We start from the raw sequence: 17,227 nt of genomic DNA on the forward strand, positions 1-17,227 counted from the left end.
AGAAGAATCCCTAAGACAGATGGATCCTCACCCTCCCTCTGCCTTCCCTTCTCCAGCTCCATGGGAGATGGATGGCCCAGGGCACACACAGCTCTCCTGGCTTTGTAGAAGACTCTGACCTTTGGTCTGTATCCCATCTAAAGTAACTGTCATTTTATAGTCATAACTATCTCCCGTGACCGAAAATTCATCTGGAAAGCAATGAAATGTACATTAATTACATATTGAAGAGCAGTAAAAGTGTTACACTTTCCCACAGACTTGCAGTGCAAGTGGCTTCATTCATCATAAAATTTTAATGGGATTACAGGCTGAGGAATTGCATTTTGCCTCTGTGACTGAGTGCTGGCAGTGACTTCAGGCAGCTGCAGGTGCCCAACCTGGCTGACCTTAAAAGAGGGACAGCCCAGCAGCATCTCCTGGTCCTTTCTCCTGTCTCTGGGTGAGGCTTCCTGATGGATACCCACCCTTTTTGCTGCCTTGCAGCCATGATGGGAGCATAAACACAGGGAGGAAAGCAAAGCAGGGCGTTGGCAGGAGCCACAGAGGTGCTGAGGTGGAGAGGCTGAGCCCTGCTGGAGTCACTGAGCTGCACAAATACCTGCAAACGAGCTCACCAGTATCATCTGCAAAAACACCCACCCACTCAGTTCTGCATTATTCGACCTCTGTCCCCACAATAATAATGGCAGAGCACCAGAAAGCTCTCTAATGTGCTTTCAGTGTAATAAAGTAACCCCACTAGAAATAAAATCTACAGCAATTACTGTGCAAGGTATTATGCTGATTTATCAAATTGCAATTGCAAGTCAAGAAGAGTTGAGGATACAGTGATAAAACATCTGATCTCAGCCCTGACTCTAAATTACCCTTCTGGCCAGCACAGTATTTCATCCAGAGCAATTGTTATTCCTCTCATCTTCTTCAAAAATCATGGTTCAAACTGATAATTTTGCACTCCTTGTGTGTTGGAGTCAGTACTTTGCCTGTGCTGTGTGATTCCCAACCAGGGGGATGGTTTTATATTTTGGACCTGGACTCACAAATCTCCCACTACAGGGTGGAATGGAAGCAAACTGACTGTGGTTCATCCATGCAAGACACGGGCCTTCTTTTGGGCTCTTTGCCTCAGAAAGATGGCAAAGGTGCATCATGCCATGTTTGCTTGGTGGGCAGAACCCTTCCATCCCCTGAGGGCAGCGGTGGGCAGAGGCAGGGGGAGCACAGGGGGCCCTGCCAGTGAGCCTCTCACTCCAACCACCTCGACCTCTTGCACCACGCAGGGAGGAGCCCACCTGGAGTGCTGTGTACAGCTCTGGGGCCTCCAACATAAGAGGGTCATGGAACTGCTGCAGCAAGGCCAGAGGAGGCCACCAAGGTGCTCTGGGAACTAGAGCACATCTCCTCTGGAGACAGGCTGGGAAAGTTGGGGCTGTTCAGCCTGGAGAAGAGAAGGTTGTGTGGAGACCTCACAGCACTTCTTGGTATCTGAAGGGGCCTACAAGAAAACTGGAGAGGGACCCTCCCTCAGGAACTATGCCAAAGGGGAATGGGTTCAAACTGAAAGAGGGTACATTTAGATCAGATACTAGGAAGAAATTCTTCCCTGTGAGGGTGGGGAGGCCCTGGTACAGGTTGCCCAGAGAAGCTGTGGCTGCTCCATCCCTGGAAGTGTCCAAGGCCAAGCTAGATGGGCTTGGAGCAACCTGGGCTAGTGGAAGGTGTCCCTGCCTGTGTCAGGAGGCTGGAATGAGGTGAAATTTAAGGTCCCTTCCAAGCCAAACCATTCTATGATTCTGTGATCCCATGCCTGCATCCATGGGCTGGGTCATGGCACAGGTGGGAGTGTGTGATGGTGGCCACAACCCTGGTGGAGCACAGGCACATCTGGGTGATGAGCTGTAGGTGCTGCACAGCCAGTGCTGGGTCAAACATCCAACCTCTTTGCCTGGTTGCACAGCACTGGGGGTCCTGGTGTCCCCTGAGTGTGGGGGCTGTGCCAAGAGCTGGGTCCCGGTGCTGCAGCACATTTCCATCACCATGGAGTCGCTCCACGTCTGACCACTCTGCTCCCAGCAGGAGCACAGTGAGGACTGCTGCTCTCACCACAGCATTCCCAACCCCCACAGGACCTTTGGGAACGTGGACACTTGCCAAGGTGCAAATCTGCTCTCGGTGGGGATCAGGACCTCGCCGGGGCTGGCACAAGGCTGCTGTTCCTCGCACATGCTGCAGTTGTCAGGGACCCAGGATTTATCAAATGAAGTCCTTTCCTTTGATCCTTCTTGCGTAAACCCCTCAATATTGCTTGTCAGGGCTGTTTTCCCTTCCATTCCATCATCTTGATAATAATAACACAGATGTAACAAAGACAAAGCTTCCTCCCAGCGCTGCCGGGGCGTTCGTGGCTGTGGGCACAGCTGAGGGTGGTGCCTGAGGAGAAACCATAAGTCAGGAGCGGGACCTTTGCACACCCTGGCTATGCAGGAGGCTGTGTCCTGGTGGGGTGGTGGGATGCTGGTGGTATCCCTGTTTCTGTGGGAGCCAGGCATGGCTGTCTGCAGTCACCCACCCCACCTGCCTGGGGCTGCACTCCAAGGGTTAAACACCACCGGGATCCTGCTGCCGAGGTTTGTTAAACTCCCCATTACATCCCGCAGCGCTGCTAATTATGTCTTCATAAACCAAAGTCAATTAGCCAGGTCTCTCCCTGCTCCTGCCTCTTAACATCCCTCTCCATCATTAGCCCGATCCCTGGGAATGCCTGCCTTGGTCCTGCCCCTTCCCCTGCCCTGTGAGTCCCTGGCCCCAAAGCTGTTCCAGAGGCTTTTTAGGATCCAACTGGTGCTCTTTGACTAAAACTGGAAGCTGCACAGCTCATCCTGCCCCAGAACATGACCTCTGCCATTGCAACAGCTGGGGCAGGTGGAGAGGAGGTGGGGGGGAGCCAATATCCCTCTTCAAATATGGAAAAAATTACCGCAACAAGGAAAGCAATAAATTCTTCCCTATGTTCAAAAGCGAGGGATTTGCTTTGTAGGGACAGAGATTTAGGTTATCTGCCTGGAATTTAAAGGTTTTTAAAGGGACACAGGTAGGGTTCAGGAAGAGCTGACCCTGCCCTGAGGCTTCTTGAGACCCGGCTACTGCATTTTCTACTAATGTTAATTATAGACCAAGGTTCAGGGCAAGGGGAGGCTCCCCCAGTCCTGTCACTGGTGCCCAGCCCAGGGCTCTGGGTGCTGACCCTCGGGGGGCTGAAGCCGTTGGTGGAGACTGGATGAACCCCTTCATTACTTGAAGGGACCTGTAAAAACAACAAAGAACAACTAATTACAACGTCAAATAGTGACAGGACAAGGGGCACTGGCTTCAAACTGAAGGAGCAGAAATTTAGATTATATGTTAGGAAGAAATTCTTGGCTGTGAGGGTGGTGAGGCCCTGGCACAGGTTGCCCAGAGAAGCTGTGGCTGCCCCATCCCTGGAAGTGTCCAAGGCCAGGTTGGATGGGGCTTGGAGCAACCTGGGCTAGTGGAAGGTGTCCCTGCCCATGGCAGGGGGGTGGATGGCCTTTAAGGTCCCAAAACCAACCTAAACCATCCTGGGATTCTATGATTTTGTGAGCCAGCTGTGATGGTGGATGGGAGGCTCAGCTCCCAGTTGCTTCCCTGGAGCAACTCCAGGTCCATGACAATTAGCTAACAGCTGGAATGCCATTTAAGCACAGCTGCCATCATGCAAATTAGGAGTGATTGAAGTGGTCTGGAATGCCTCACAATTTCTTATTAAAGCTTCAGGCTCTCTAAGAGCCAACTGCCCTTCATTCCTGAGGTGGCTCCCACATCACCAAGGATGGAAGTGGGTCCTTGCTCCTTGCTGGCCACCAGCCCCTTGCAGAGAAGCAGAGGGAGCAGAGCAGCCCTGCAGAAATGTGGGTGGATGGCCAGAAAGTTGTTAAAAACGTGGTTAATCCTAAACTGGCAAGGTCACCTTTCAATGGCTCCCTGCACTGTGGTCCCACAAACAGAGGAGACTTTCTCCGTGGAGCCTTCCAAAGTGCTCCAAATCCACTGTCACAGTGACCCAAAGGTGACACAGCTGGGGCACAGGGCCAGGGGGCTGCTGGGCATCATGGATGGCACCTTCCTCCAGAAAGGACAAACCACAGGGACCTGGAGCAAAGCAACACTTCCAGTGATGGTTCCTTCCAGACCTTCTCCCAGGGCTAGAAACCTCTTCCCTGGGATTTCAGAGCCTCAAGGCCACTTACCTGCCACACACAAAATATTAACATTCCAGAAACTCTCCCTGGAATAAGTCCTATCTCCTCGCTGTGATAACTCAAGGAAGGTTTTCATCTTAATGTTCTATTTTTCCCCCCTTCTTTTAATAATTGCATATTTGGAAGAAATCTCCTGGCTCTGATATTGCAGGGTAATTATCTCCTCACCACAAGCTCACTAAGCTGGGCTGCCAATGCCATTGCTCATGCTGCTCCCTAGGAAGGTTTTTTATGCATTTTATTTTTATTTTCAAATGCCTCATGATTGCAGAGATAAAAGGGGAGCTTCATGCTGGCCAGCAACGAGGCAGAGTCCTCACATCTAAAGCTTCACCCAGAACCTTGCCCATCTCCACAGTATGGTTGCAGGGGCAGCTTGTGACCTACCTGGATACCTTCAAGCCTCTGGGGGGGTCCTGAAGCTCCAGGGATTTGCCATGGTGCTGTTATCTCCACCTCTCCTGGCGTCCAGGGTGGTCTGCTGGGGGCTGCTTGGTCCAAACCCACCATGCCCCAAACCCTCCCTCTATCTCAGAAGGTTTCCCTCCCCGCCCCAATGCAGGGTGGGCAATTCTGGGTGGGGTTTGGGGTGTCTGACGTGCCAGCAGGGTGTGTAGGATGAGGTGTCAACCAGAGGGTGCAGCAGGACAACTCCCACAACATGTTCCTTGCCCTGCCCAGTGGCCTGTGGGGCAGCAAGAGCTGGGGCTTGGTATTTTGGTGGACTTCAATGGGCATTCCTTGGCAGGAAGGTTTTACAGCACATGTGAGACCATGAGGTGATCAAAACGACCACGTTTTGTTCAAATCCTTGGAGCAGTGTTGCAGGTCAGGTTGGACGAGGCTTGGAGCAACCTGGTCTAGTGGAAGGTGTCCCTGCCCATGACAGGAGGTGGAACTGGATGAGCTTTAAGGTCCCTTCCAACCCAAACCCTTCTGTGACACAACGTGATGAGACTCCTACAGCCAAGCTGTGTCTACAAATGGGCTTAAAATGGTACATTAATGAAAAGTTTTCCTCCAGGCAGGTGGCCCAGGGGGTGAACTTTCACATCATGCTGCTTTTCACACCACTGGAATTTTCCATCCCTGCTACAGAAGGTTGGAAATGCCAGTTCCATCCTTCCACCATGGGAATTTTCCATCCTTTTTGTGTCCTTCTCATCCAAGGAAACACTGGAATTGGGTAAACGGAGCTGGGGCAGGTGAGAATGTGATGAGAGAGGAGGGAGGGATGGAAAAGCTGAGGAGGACAAGGCAGGGATCTCTCTGGCCAGGACACTTGCAGGGTGTCCCCCAGAATAAGGAGAGACTGCTTCAGCTCTACTTTTCATATGTTTTATTATAAAGAAAGGTAAGATAAGCATTGTGAACCGAATGTGCCAGGTGCTGCTAAAGCAGCGCCGTCAAACAAAATAAAAAATAAAATTAAAAAAAAAAACGAACCCCAAAAATGCACCTTATGAGAAACTGTAATTATGCTCTCTAATTTTTCATAAATAGACAAAAATCATTGCCAGCAATTTTTAAATAGATGGACATATGGCCGAAAAAAATAATAATGCCATACAACATGGATATAAATTGTCCATTTCTTGCTGTACAAATAATAGAAACAAGTTTGGCAGGCTTTTTTTGTTGTTGTTTTTTTATACACATCTCCCTTCTATGTATAACTAAAAAATGTGCTACAATTAATATAAAATGCTTTTACTATAAAGTAAACTACTAATTTCTTTCACAAAAAAATCTTAAAGATGTCTTTAGCACAGCTCTAAAACACTTAGTAAACTACTTACAACTATCCAACAAATTATATTTTCATGATCTTTTTCACATTTTTTCTGCTCGTATTTTGCCTTCTGCTCTCTCCCCCCACCTACCTAGGAATAGTTTTTATTTATTTTTTGTAATTTTTTTTTTTTTTTTTGCCAGACCATCCAAGGCCTTTGCATGTACAATATTCACACAAACTTCACATTTTCTTGCACAAAGTTTAGTGCTGTTAGCAAGTCAAAAGAGTGCATCCTCCTACTGAGCTGGCCTAATGCTGTAGGACACCAGACCTGGGCTTATGCTGCGTCTAAAAGCAGTTCACTAGGAAAATAGTCTGTAGCTAAGCTGATGGCAAGCAGAAAAACGGTGTCCTCAGTTAATTTTTATTATTTTTTTTTGTTGGTTTTGCGTTTATTTTAAATTTTTTTTTATTTTATTTTTATTTTTAGCTTTCTTTCTTTCTTTTTCTTTTTTTTGTTTGTTTGTTTGTTCTTTACGATTCACGAGGCTTTTTTGTTTGTTTTTTTTTATTATTATTTTTGGGCTTCCGCGGAGAGAAAAAAAAAGTAGTAGACTTTTTTTTTTTAGAGTTCCGAAAAAAAATAAGGAAAGAAAAAAAAAAAAACCCAAACAAAAACCCCCAAAACAAAACTGCTCTCAGAGCCTGGGAACGAAGCCAGCGACGAGGTGCAAGTGGCAGCTCTCCCGCCCGTACGACTTGCTCGTGCCTCCCCGGGGTGGTCCGTGGGATAGACCCTCTCAAAGTGTCCTTCCTCCAAAAGGGGTGGTGAGCCTTAGGTGAGGTAGAGTGCCTTGTCCCTTGGCAGCATGCTGTAAGAGAAAGGAGAGGCACAGGGTGAGGCAGGATCCTGGAATACACCAGGAGGGGTTTTATAACTGGTGTTTGTTTGCTGTTATCGGTGCTCTGCAATGAGAACACGTCCACACATTTCTGCGTGGATAACTGAAGTACCTCTGTTACCTGAGTGAAACACTTTTCCCAGCAGTTGGAATCAAAATCAAAAGGTCAATTCATTACCTACATTATCAAAAATGCTTTACTTCTTACTTTCAAATTGATACTTAAATCACTGCCTTACTCAAATTGAAATAAAGTCAGTCTAGGCTTCATTTCTCTATGGTCCAGATGGCAAGGCTAAAATTGTACACATGGTTTGCACAGAGAGGGGCAAGGCAGAGGCACGTAAAAGTCACAGAATTACTGAGGTTGGGAAAGCCTTCTGAGATCATTGAGTCCAACCATCCCCCAGCACTGCCAAGGCCACCACTGCACCATGTCCCCAAGTGCCACATCTACACGTCTTTTAAATTCCCCCAGATATGGGGACTCCACCACTGCCCTGGGCAGCCCCTTCCAATGCTTGACCCTCCTCCTTTCAGTGAAGAAATTTTCCCTGATATCCAATTTAAACCTCCCCTGGTGCAACTTGAGGCTGTCTCCTCTTGTGCCATCACTTGGGAGAAGAGAACAACATCCCCTTGACTACACCCTCCTCTCAGGTAGTTGTAGAGAGCAAAAAGGTCCCCACTAAGAGTAAGAGCCTGGTGCAATTTTATTTATTCCTGAATTTCAACAATGAGGGCTACGACAATAAATTCCTTCCTGTGGCTCAACTTTTCCTCTTGCTGTGGCTGCAGGGCAGGATGTCCCTGCAGGTCACACCAGTAGGATCCTGGAGTGCTGTGCCAGGGATCAGCCCCTGGGCCACCATCCCCTGCTTCATCACACGCTGTCCTTAGGCTGAGCCATGGAGCTTTGGAAAGTGTACACCTGAATTTGGATAAAAGATGTCACTCTGACTCTACATAAGGAGCAGAGGGTCTCAAAAATGCGACTGAGGGGCTTATGCCTGAAGATGCTTGTGAGGAGGATTTACATCTGTTTCATGGCTTAAGAGCATAGGAGCAGCAGACACCCATCTGCTCGATGCCTTTCTCCCCCAGATATGTGAAATGCAAAAAATTAATAATCAAGAAGTGAGGGGAATAAATCTTGGAGAGAGCAGGATTAGCTGGTCTGAAGAAGACCGTAGGAGGAACAAGGAATCCAAGGAGGCTGCGGAGGAGGGCTGCTGGGACAGCAGCCAGGCTGTGTGCTCTGCACATCCCTGGCACAACAGGTCGTGAATTATCACGTTATTGAAACCATGATTTTGATGTCAAGAGATCCAGGTGTGTTCTGGAGGGGGGAAACCAGCTCACAGCACTGAGACAGCCTGCATGGGGACAGCAGGGTGTGCAGAGAGGCACCACTGCTCCCTTCCCTGCCTGTGCCACCTGGCATTTCAACCCCCTGGCCACTCTAACTTGCCATCAACAGCGTCCTGCAGGGGAGACCAGACGCTCTTTTTTCTCATGGAATAGTAGGGAGAGGAGTGACTGAAGCCCCTCTCCCCTGGCTGACGTCCTATGTGGGTTTGGCTCTGAAATCCAGGCATTTTTTGGGGTTTATTGCCTACACATTCATGAGGGAAACATCACTGGCTCCATAAGGACATCTTGGCCTTAAAAAGTGATGAAGAACATTGCAAAGCCTTGGGAGAGTCTGGTGTGGGTGTGTTGGTGAGTGGAGTAACAGGGAAGGGGCAGTGAGCAAGGCAGTGCTGTTGTTGACAGAGCTGCCTCATGACAGTGAAGAGCCTGCCCTTTGCTAATCTCCACATTTTATAATCTGCATTTAAAATGCAGAGTCTTCCCTACTGCACTCAGCCAAGATTTAATGCCACCGAGCAGCAGCAAGGTATTCCAGTACTAAAACTTCATTAATTTTACAAAACATGCTACAGTACATTTCCCAGTTCATTACAAAGTATTAACATAAATAATTGAATCCAAACTAAGTGCAGTTGTGATGGGTTATCCTTGCCTTTTTATAGTGTTTGCTCATTTAGCTTCTGGTTTGGAAAATTCCCCCATTTGGAGAGGATCACTTTGTCATTAGCAGGAATTAGGGAGGTTATAAATGTCTGGATGGAGTGGCTGTACATGTTTTTTTTTGTGTCTGGACAAGGCATAATGGAGAGTGTCCTGTCTTTTAGTCCAAAGTAGAGTGGGAAGAGGGGAGAAAAGTCGAAGGATGATATACAAAAAGAACCTAATCCGTGCCTTGCAAATGAGAGGAAGGACAAGAAGAGATGAATACAGTTCAGTGTTTTTCCAAAAATACCTAAATGTGAGGAGAAAAAGGTAAATCATAGAATCACAGAATGTGCTAGGATGGAAAGGACCCAGCCACTGAAGGTGTGAAAAGAGTTGTAATCAGAAAACAAGGCAGAAAAAATAAGTGAGGTGCTTCAAGGAAATAAGATTTAATTAAGAAATTAAGAAAGATTTGCACACGATTGTAAACCAAGCTGCACTTGTGACAGAGGTGAGCCAGTTCCCTTGGAGAAAGTCACTGCAAAACAGGGGGATTCAGTGCCTGGGAAAGAGCAAGTGCCAGAATCAGGCTGTCGGGTGAGGGAGACAGGGGACTATGAAAGGAGCTTGTGATATGATGGCAAAAAAGCAATAAAATTGTATGCTGCAGTTACTTGTGGGAAGTGACAGTCACACACCAAGCAGGAGCTGAGAAATGCTACCCATGTCTTTGCTCACAATCTAGGACAGCTTGGGCTTCAGCCCAGAAAGAGTCAGGAAAATTGGATGGAAGTCAGTAAGGAAAAAGTCATTAAGAATGGGGAAAGTAGGAGCTAAGAAACATTTAAAACTCTCTCTCTCTCTCTCTCTCCCTAACATGGCTGAGTTATGAATTAAGGAGTGTCTGCTCACAGGATCCCAGAATCTGAGGGGCATGTGGGAAGAAGTGTCATTTAATGGCATTTTAAATAGCACAGATAGGCTGGGAAACAAAAATCCCTACAGCAGTTCCCTTATTAATGGAGAAGGACGGAGAGAAAGACAACCTTGTCAGTTTTCCAGAAGTTGTCTGGGTGACAAACACAAAAGAAAATGAGGACTGGGAGGTTTTTACCCCAGCTAACCCAGTGCCAACACATGTTGGGAGCTAAAGAAATATCAAGGTTAGACATGAAATAAAAATCATAACCCAGAGAGCAGGACAGGGCTGTCTGTGTGCTGGGGAGGGTGGGACCATCCCCTCTTTCAGGAATCTGGGACTCTACAGCTCACTCACATCCCATCAGTGAATGCTCCCTTTTCTTTCCAGTCAGCAGCTGATTTTGCTCCTCAGAGTGCTGCTTTAATTGCAATTAGGCTCAAGGCACTTTCGAGGTTGAAATGGGCAATTACATGATCCAGAGGCTTCCCGGTTATAGCTAAACCAGCACTGACAGATCAAACCCAGCGAGACCTGCCTTCCCTTCATCACTGCTGTGCCCAGGTCCTGCTGATGGCTGGACTCACCCAGCTCATGGCAAGGTGCCACCGAGGAGCCCAAGGGCAATTTTGAACATTGGGTGGAAACTGGTACAAAGTACGTCAGAGAAAGCAGCACAGAAGGAGTCTTTGAATCATAGAACGGTTTGGGTTGGAAGGGACCTCAGAGCTCATCTTGTTTCACGTCCCTGCCAAGGGCAGGGACACCTTCCACCAAACCAGGTTGCTCCAAGCCCTGTCCAACCTGGCCTTGGACACTTCCAGGGATGGGGCATCCCTAACAGCCAGTATGATATTTTTCAGTGCACTAAGCACTCTCTGCAGTACTGATCTATATCCATCTGAGTTCCTTGGTATAATCTACTCTAATAATTATCTGGAAGTCTCTGCATAATCTGTTTGGGTTTAGAATGATTTTTCTTTTCCAGGAAGCTGCGATAAACCCATGAAATTTGATATTTCTGCTGTGACAAAGGCATGAAATGCATGAGCTTTGATCATGAATTGCATGGGCCCTCTGCTTACAATGCAGCACTCCAGCCAGATGTCACAGAGCTTGTTTTAGCAACACAAAACTCGCTCCTGACTGCTATGGGAACATTACACCCATTTCTAGAGCACCCTGGGCTTTCTGCATGGGGACCAGGCAGTGGGATTTGCAGAGGGAATCAAGTGTTTTCCCAGCTGATTCCCTAAGAAATCATGTTTATTTCTAGGGGGGCTCATTTCTGTGGGAGCTGCTCAGCACCTCTGGAAATTGAGATCCACAACCCAACAAGCACCTTTAGCATTTTGCCAACAACATTTAAAGTGACTTTTATAATCAAGTCCTGAACATGTTCCTTCTTTCAGGTTGTCTGCAGAGGCTTCGGGAAGGACCACGCAAAGGTCACTGTCAGAGCCCACGTCACTGAGTCCCCTCGGGCAGGCAGACAGCACAGATATTCTAATGGATCAGCCAGTTATTTATCTCCTTGAAAAGAAATAAATGTCTGTACAGTCTGTACAGCCCAGCAATTGTAAGTGCTCTGCTGGCACAGACAGGAGCTGTGCTCTGAAAAGCCTGGGAGCTGGCTATTATCTCCTCTGAAAGCACCATGTTCCAGTACTTCTAGAGAATCAAACAATACTCCAAAGGTACCCAGCCTCCTTCCCAACCTGCTCCCCCTGCAAACCCCAGGCCTGTTTCGCAGAGCACAATAGAATCTCCAAACTATTAAAGCTGAGCCAAGAGCAGTGGATTAGGCAGTGGTTGGAAATGGCCTCCACACCCTCCCCGTTCCCCAGCCTTAAGACCATCCCGAGGTTTTTATTTATTGAGGAATTCATGCAGCACTGAAGGAACCTTCATGCTGGCACTTTCATGCCAGAGCTTGTAGGGCATAAGGGAGAGGATCTGTGCAGATGCCTGTGGATCTGTTGGTAGAGACAATTATGGGAGGTTGTGGCCTCAGGGATAAGAGCAATCACTTTAGGAACAGACAGATGTTGCTTAATATGGAACCACAGAATGGTTGGGGCTGGAAGGGACCTTTAAATCTCATCTCATTCCACCCCCTGCCATGGGCAGGGACACCTTCCACTAGCCCAGGCTGCTCCAAGGTCCATCCAACCTGGCCTTGGACATTTCCAGGGATGGGGCAGCCACAGCTTCTCTGGGCAACCCGTGCCAGGGCCTCCCCACCCTCACAGGGAAGAACCTAAATCTCTCCTTCTTTAATTTAAAACTGTTCCCCCATGTCCTATCACTATCTAGCCGTGTAAAAAGTTGTTCTCCCTCTTTTTTATAAGCTCCCTTTAAATACTGGAAGGCTGCAATGAGGTCTCCCTGGCCTTATGGACAGGGCCACCTTCAAACCTCCAGGGACCCTGTTTGGGACACTGGGCTTCCCTGGTCTGCTCCAGAAGGAAATGTGTCCAACCCCTCTGTTACTAATTGGATGAAAATTAAAAAAGAGAGAAATCTCTTCATGTCCAGTGAAGAATTTATCCATGATTTTTAAGCTACCTGCTTCCAGGTGAGCCTACAGTTCAAGGAAGCCTTGAACCTCCCTGACCATAACCAGCCTACCCTCTTGCTGTACATTTTAGGGCAGATTCCCAGCTCTTATCCACTGTCACAGCCCAGATCACAGGAACTGCATTAGCAATGGGCTGTTTTGTCTACTGGCCTGCAGTGGTTGACCCCACACTCTCTGCTGGGGTAGTCGTTGTCCCACTCAGTGCTTCCTGGAGGGTTTGATGCGCCAGGCGAACGGGGTCCAACACTGTTCTGAAACTCAGACGAAATATGGGAGAAGTCCTGCAGAGTGGAAAGGGAGGGTTACAGGAGCATCCAGAGCAGATACAATAGCAGTGCATAAACACATTTACATGCACTGTCCCTAAAATGTGCAGGGGGAGCCCCAGGGACAGAGGGAGCAGTCCAGGCCCAGGACCCCAAACCACCACGGTGGGACCTGGGAGTTCTTGCAAACAGGTGTCAATGCAGCAAAACGTTTTACATCCCTCTTCCCTGCTCATATTTGTCAGGACCTCCCTTCTGGGTGGGAGGGAATGGCTGTGGAAGGTGGGAATGGCTGTCACTGCTGGCACTTCAACAAGGACACTGTGGTGCTGCTTCAGCTGAAAGTTGATCAGCTTTCCTCATTTTTGGGGGTGGCTTTAATTAGTTAAAATTAGGTAATGTATATAAACGAGAGTCATGGTAGGCACCTGACCAAGAACACAATTTTCTCCAAAATAGCCCAATTGGGGCAATATGCGTTTTCTTTTTTTATTTAAATTTTTTATTCACAAATTTATGTGGAATGAAGTTCCACAAAATGCTGCCCTCAGTGACAACAACTACCCCAATTAAAGTGACTGTGAGGATCCCCTTTTATGCTCTTTTCTGGGCACAAGCTATCACCAAATTACAGAAGCCACTTTTGGTTGTGCAGAGCTAAAGCTCAACCCCTGTGCTGGAGGAGCCACAGAATCATGGAATTACTGAGGTTGGAAAAGACCTCCAAGATCACTGAGTCCATCCATTACCCCAGCACTGCCAAGGCCACCATTAAACCGTGTCCCCAAGTGCCACATTTACACATTTTCTGAGCACTTCTAGGGATGGTGATTCCACCACTTCTCTGGGCAGCTGTTCCAGGGATCACCCTTTCAGTGAAGAAATCTTCCCTAATATCCAACCTAAACCTCCCCTGGTGCAACTTGAGGCTGTTTCCACTTGTCCTACTGCTGGTTACTTGGGAGTAGAGCCTGACCCAACCCCCCGACTCCCCCCTCCTGTCAGGGGGTTGCAGAGCCAGAAGGTCCCCCCTGAGCCTCCTTTTCTCCAGGCTGAGCCTCCCCAGCTCCCTCAGCACTTCCTTGTGCTCCAGCCCCTTCCCCAGCTCTGTTCCCTTCCCTGGACACCCTCCATGACTCCCTTGTGGAAAACATCAACACTGAGACCCTCCAAACCCCCCCGAACCCACCGGACCCAGCACCCACCTGCTGCCCGGGAGGCGAGGCGTTCATGGGGGGCTGTACCTGTAGTGCCATGGGGGGGGACAGGAGGGGCTGCTGGGGGACCTGCTGCATGCTGAGGGGCTGGCTGAGGAGGGAGCTCTGCGGGTGGTGCAAGGACAGCTGCTGGTGGAGCGGGGGGCTGATCTGGAAGGAGGGCGGGGGGGAGGCACTGATGCTGGGCAGCATGGGCTTGGAGCTGAGGGTCCGGGACAGCCCGGGGTGGGGGTGGCCGCGGTAGTTCTGCAGGTCCGACGGGGACAGGAAGGAGCCCAGGCCGGGGTAGGGCGAGGAAGCCTGGGGAGGCATCGGGTACATGGGCTGCTTGGGGGGGATCATTTTGGAAGGTGGGTTGCTCTGGGCGCTTTTCGTCTCCCCCTGGTCGGCAGAGCTCTGTGGGAAAACAGAACGGGAGGTGATGAGGAAGGAAAAGTGGAAACATGGTTACATGTCCCAAGATGTCCTTCTGTCCAACCGAGTTGCCCAGACCCCATGGCTCCTGCTCCTCTCCCACCCCTCCAGCAGCTGGGTGTCCACAGGCTGGGTGCAGCATCCATATCTGGGAAACCCAAGTCCAGTAACTCAACCATACCTTTGGCAGAGCCTAGAGCACCTGAGGGAATTAACCAGGGAAGAAGTAAACAGCCCACCAGCAGCTCACTGCTTCAGTCCACAGAGGTGGGTGACCACATTTTGCTTCCAGTGGAGAACAAATGGGTCTATAAAACCTCTGCTTTCCTGATCCTGTGCCCTCTTGCAGCCCTGGTCTGCCTATAATGCACTGGACAATGGTGCCCTCATTTCGGCAGGAAAAAGAGAAGAACAAGGGGAAATTTTCTGGGCTGGACAATGAGGCTTTTGTCCTGTGATGGGCTCTGTAATGATACTCCAGATCCTTTCTCACCCATCAGCCAGGGTCACACTGTGCTGCTTTACTCAGAAACAAAGCTGCTCTTCTGCAGAGAATTGGTCATTGGAGAAATTGGAAAAAAATGAAGTCACAGAGCATATGACTTCCATGCCTCCTGCCCCACACTGCTGTGAGACACGGTCAAGGCAGGACCCCCACAGGTTTCCAGAAGGTCCAAGAAGAGCTTTTACACTCCCAAAAGTCTTTCCCATTCCCTTTTTCTGTCCTGGCTGCTCTTCTGTTTGCAAGTTGACAGCCAACAGTCTGCACAGGGACTTTGAGGCTTTCCAGCTCACCACCATCACACGGATCCTGCAGATGATGGTTGATTTGGGACATCACATTATTTCCCATGGCAGCTGAATGTGATGATTAAGTGCTGAGGATGTGGTGTAGTACAAAGGGGAAGCTTTGAAGAGAAACCAACCTGATACATTTACTCACAACCCAAGGGCAGCATTACCCCTGAGCCAGCAAACCTACCAACTCCACAGCAGCCACCCCAAATCCACAGGCAGCAAATGCCCATGGCCCCTCCCTGGAGGTATGGAGGAGGGCAAGCTGTGAGGTCCCCTGGGATGGGCAAGCACTTGGCCCATCATTCCTGTATGAGCCTGAAATGCTCTCCAAGTTCACTCTTAGGCACTGAGATGGGCTCTCTGGGTTTGGCCTGATAGTGGTGGGTTAAGCATGTCTGTGCTCACATGGTCATCAACACACAGGTATGGGTCCTACTCCCCAAAAATCTGCTCTAGGCTGAGTGTGCAGGACCTGGGGTCCTGAGCAGCCAGGACAGCCCAAGTGTCTGGAGCAGGGTGCAGCAGGAGCAGGGTGCAGCAGGAGCAGGGTGCAGCAGGATGCTGGTACCAGTGCTGGCTGGTGAGCCCAGTACTGCGGTGTCATCCTCCCCTGGGCTCCCAGTGTCACCCACACTGAGCCTCGTCCTCCTGCCCCTGTTTGCTGCACTCACACCCCAAGAGCTGGGTGAGGAACAGCTGCTGGTGGCGGGGACAGGCAATAGGGACAACACCCCATGCAGGGACACCCCTCCTCTGCTGATGAAACCAACCCAAAGTGGGGTTTCATTGCAGGGCGCTAAAGCCTGGGGAAGGTGCCAATGCTGATATCAGTTCTGATATCACAATTACATGGTATTTCCTATAAACTTGCTCCTTCCAGGAGGTTCCTGTGAGTTGCAACTCACAGCACTGCCCTGTCCCACAGCAGCAAGGTACCTTGGAGACGAGGCTGGCCCGGTACGCGGCCAGAGCTTTCAGGTACTCCTTCTTCGCAGCTTCTGTTTTCCTCTTGTATGCCTGAAAGGACCAGGGAATGGATAACAATTAGAAAAGTAAAATAGGGTGATGCTGGGCTTGGCTGCACCCTGCTTGCTCAGTGGGATCCTCTTCACTGGGGCCACGTGCACGAAAAACTCTGCTGGAGAGGAATTTACACCAAACCAAGAACATAAAACCCCTGGATTGGATCACGCCAGGATTCTGGGAGACATCACAGGTCAGAGTAGCCTATGTGCCTAGACAGGAATTTATACATGTCTGCTGTAAGAGACACAGCCTGATTTTTAAAGGTGAACCCAATGAAACCACTTCCCAAGAGGAATCAGGGCAAAGAATGATCCAGGCTCTTGGAAGAGCAAGACAAAAGCCCAAATCCTCAAATGACAGGACTATCTTTAAGGCCAACTCGACTCAAACCATTCTATGACCCTATGATGATGACTAGCTTAAAAACAGGTGAGACATCCAGAAATCCTAAACTACCCATTTGTTTTCTTGGCTCTCCCATTATTTAGAGCTCAAAGCTCCAGCTCTTCTCTGCAGTCTGGACAGAAGGGAACTGCTTTCTCGTCATATAAAAGCTGAGATTTTTGGCTAATCTTAAGACTTGTTGAGCTGGGGCTTGTGGGAAACAGCAAGTACCAGGAGAGTTTACTTCCCTAAGGAAAAAACATAACAAAGCTTTTTAAGAGTGAATTATTGGTTATTCTTCCATCTCTCCCTGTAATGAGAGATGCCTCATGATGGTGTGCTGGTCCCCTTTCTGCCCAGAGCTTGGTCCTCCACACGTGGAGATGGAGGACCTCCAATAAAATAATGGTGGGATCCTGTGTAATCGTGGGGTTACACAGGTTAAACTGAGTGGAAGAATATTTTAAAAGGGAATAAAAACTTCAGGATAAAGGCAGAAACTCCCAAGAAAAGGACCCACCAGCCCTCTTTCCCACTGGAAACTCAAAACCCTCCTCAAGCAGTGCACTGAATGTTGATTTCTGTTAGAATAGATTTGCATACATTTAATTTGGCTTTAAAACCAATGAGAGCTTTCAACAATTTGAGATGCTGAAGCTTCACAGGCACATCTCTGTCCAGGA

The 17,227-nt window shown here is 48.9% G+C and overlaps 1 protein-coding gene across 2 annotated transcripts in view; it reads right to left on the reverse strand.

Moving 5' to 3' along the window:
- Positions 1-6,554: 6,554 nt before the first annotated feature.
- TOX2 (TOX high mobility group box family member 2) overlaps positions 6,555-17,227 on the reverse strand; it is a 152,802-nt gene continuing 142,129 nt past the window's right edge. For both annotated transcript variants that reach the window (XM_032704697.1, XM_032704698.1), the window contains 4 exons: positions 16,071-16,151; positions 13,911-14,318; positions 12,590-12,720; positions 6,555-6,890 (listed from right to left, as the gene is read on the reverse strand). In XM_032704697.1, coding sequence (XP_032560588.1) covers positions 6,854-6,890; positions 12,590-12,720; positions 13,911-14,318; positions 16,071-16,151 — 657 coding nt within the window. In that variant the 3' untranslated portion in view covers positions 6,555-6,853. The remainder of the gene's footprint in view (positions 6,891-12,589; positions 12,721-13,910; positions 14,319-16,070; positions 16,152-17,227) is intronic.

Source organism: Chiroxiphia lanceolata, chromosome 17 (genome assembly GCF_009829145.1).
Source record: "Chiroxiphia lanceolata isolate bChiLan1 chromosome 17, bChiLan1.pri, whole genome shotgun sequence".
NCBI classification, from domain to species: Eukaryota; Metazoa; Chordata; class Aves; order Passeriformes; family Pipridae; genus Chiroxiphia; species Chiroxiphia lanceolata.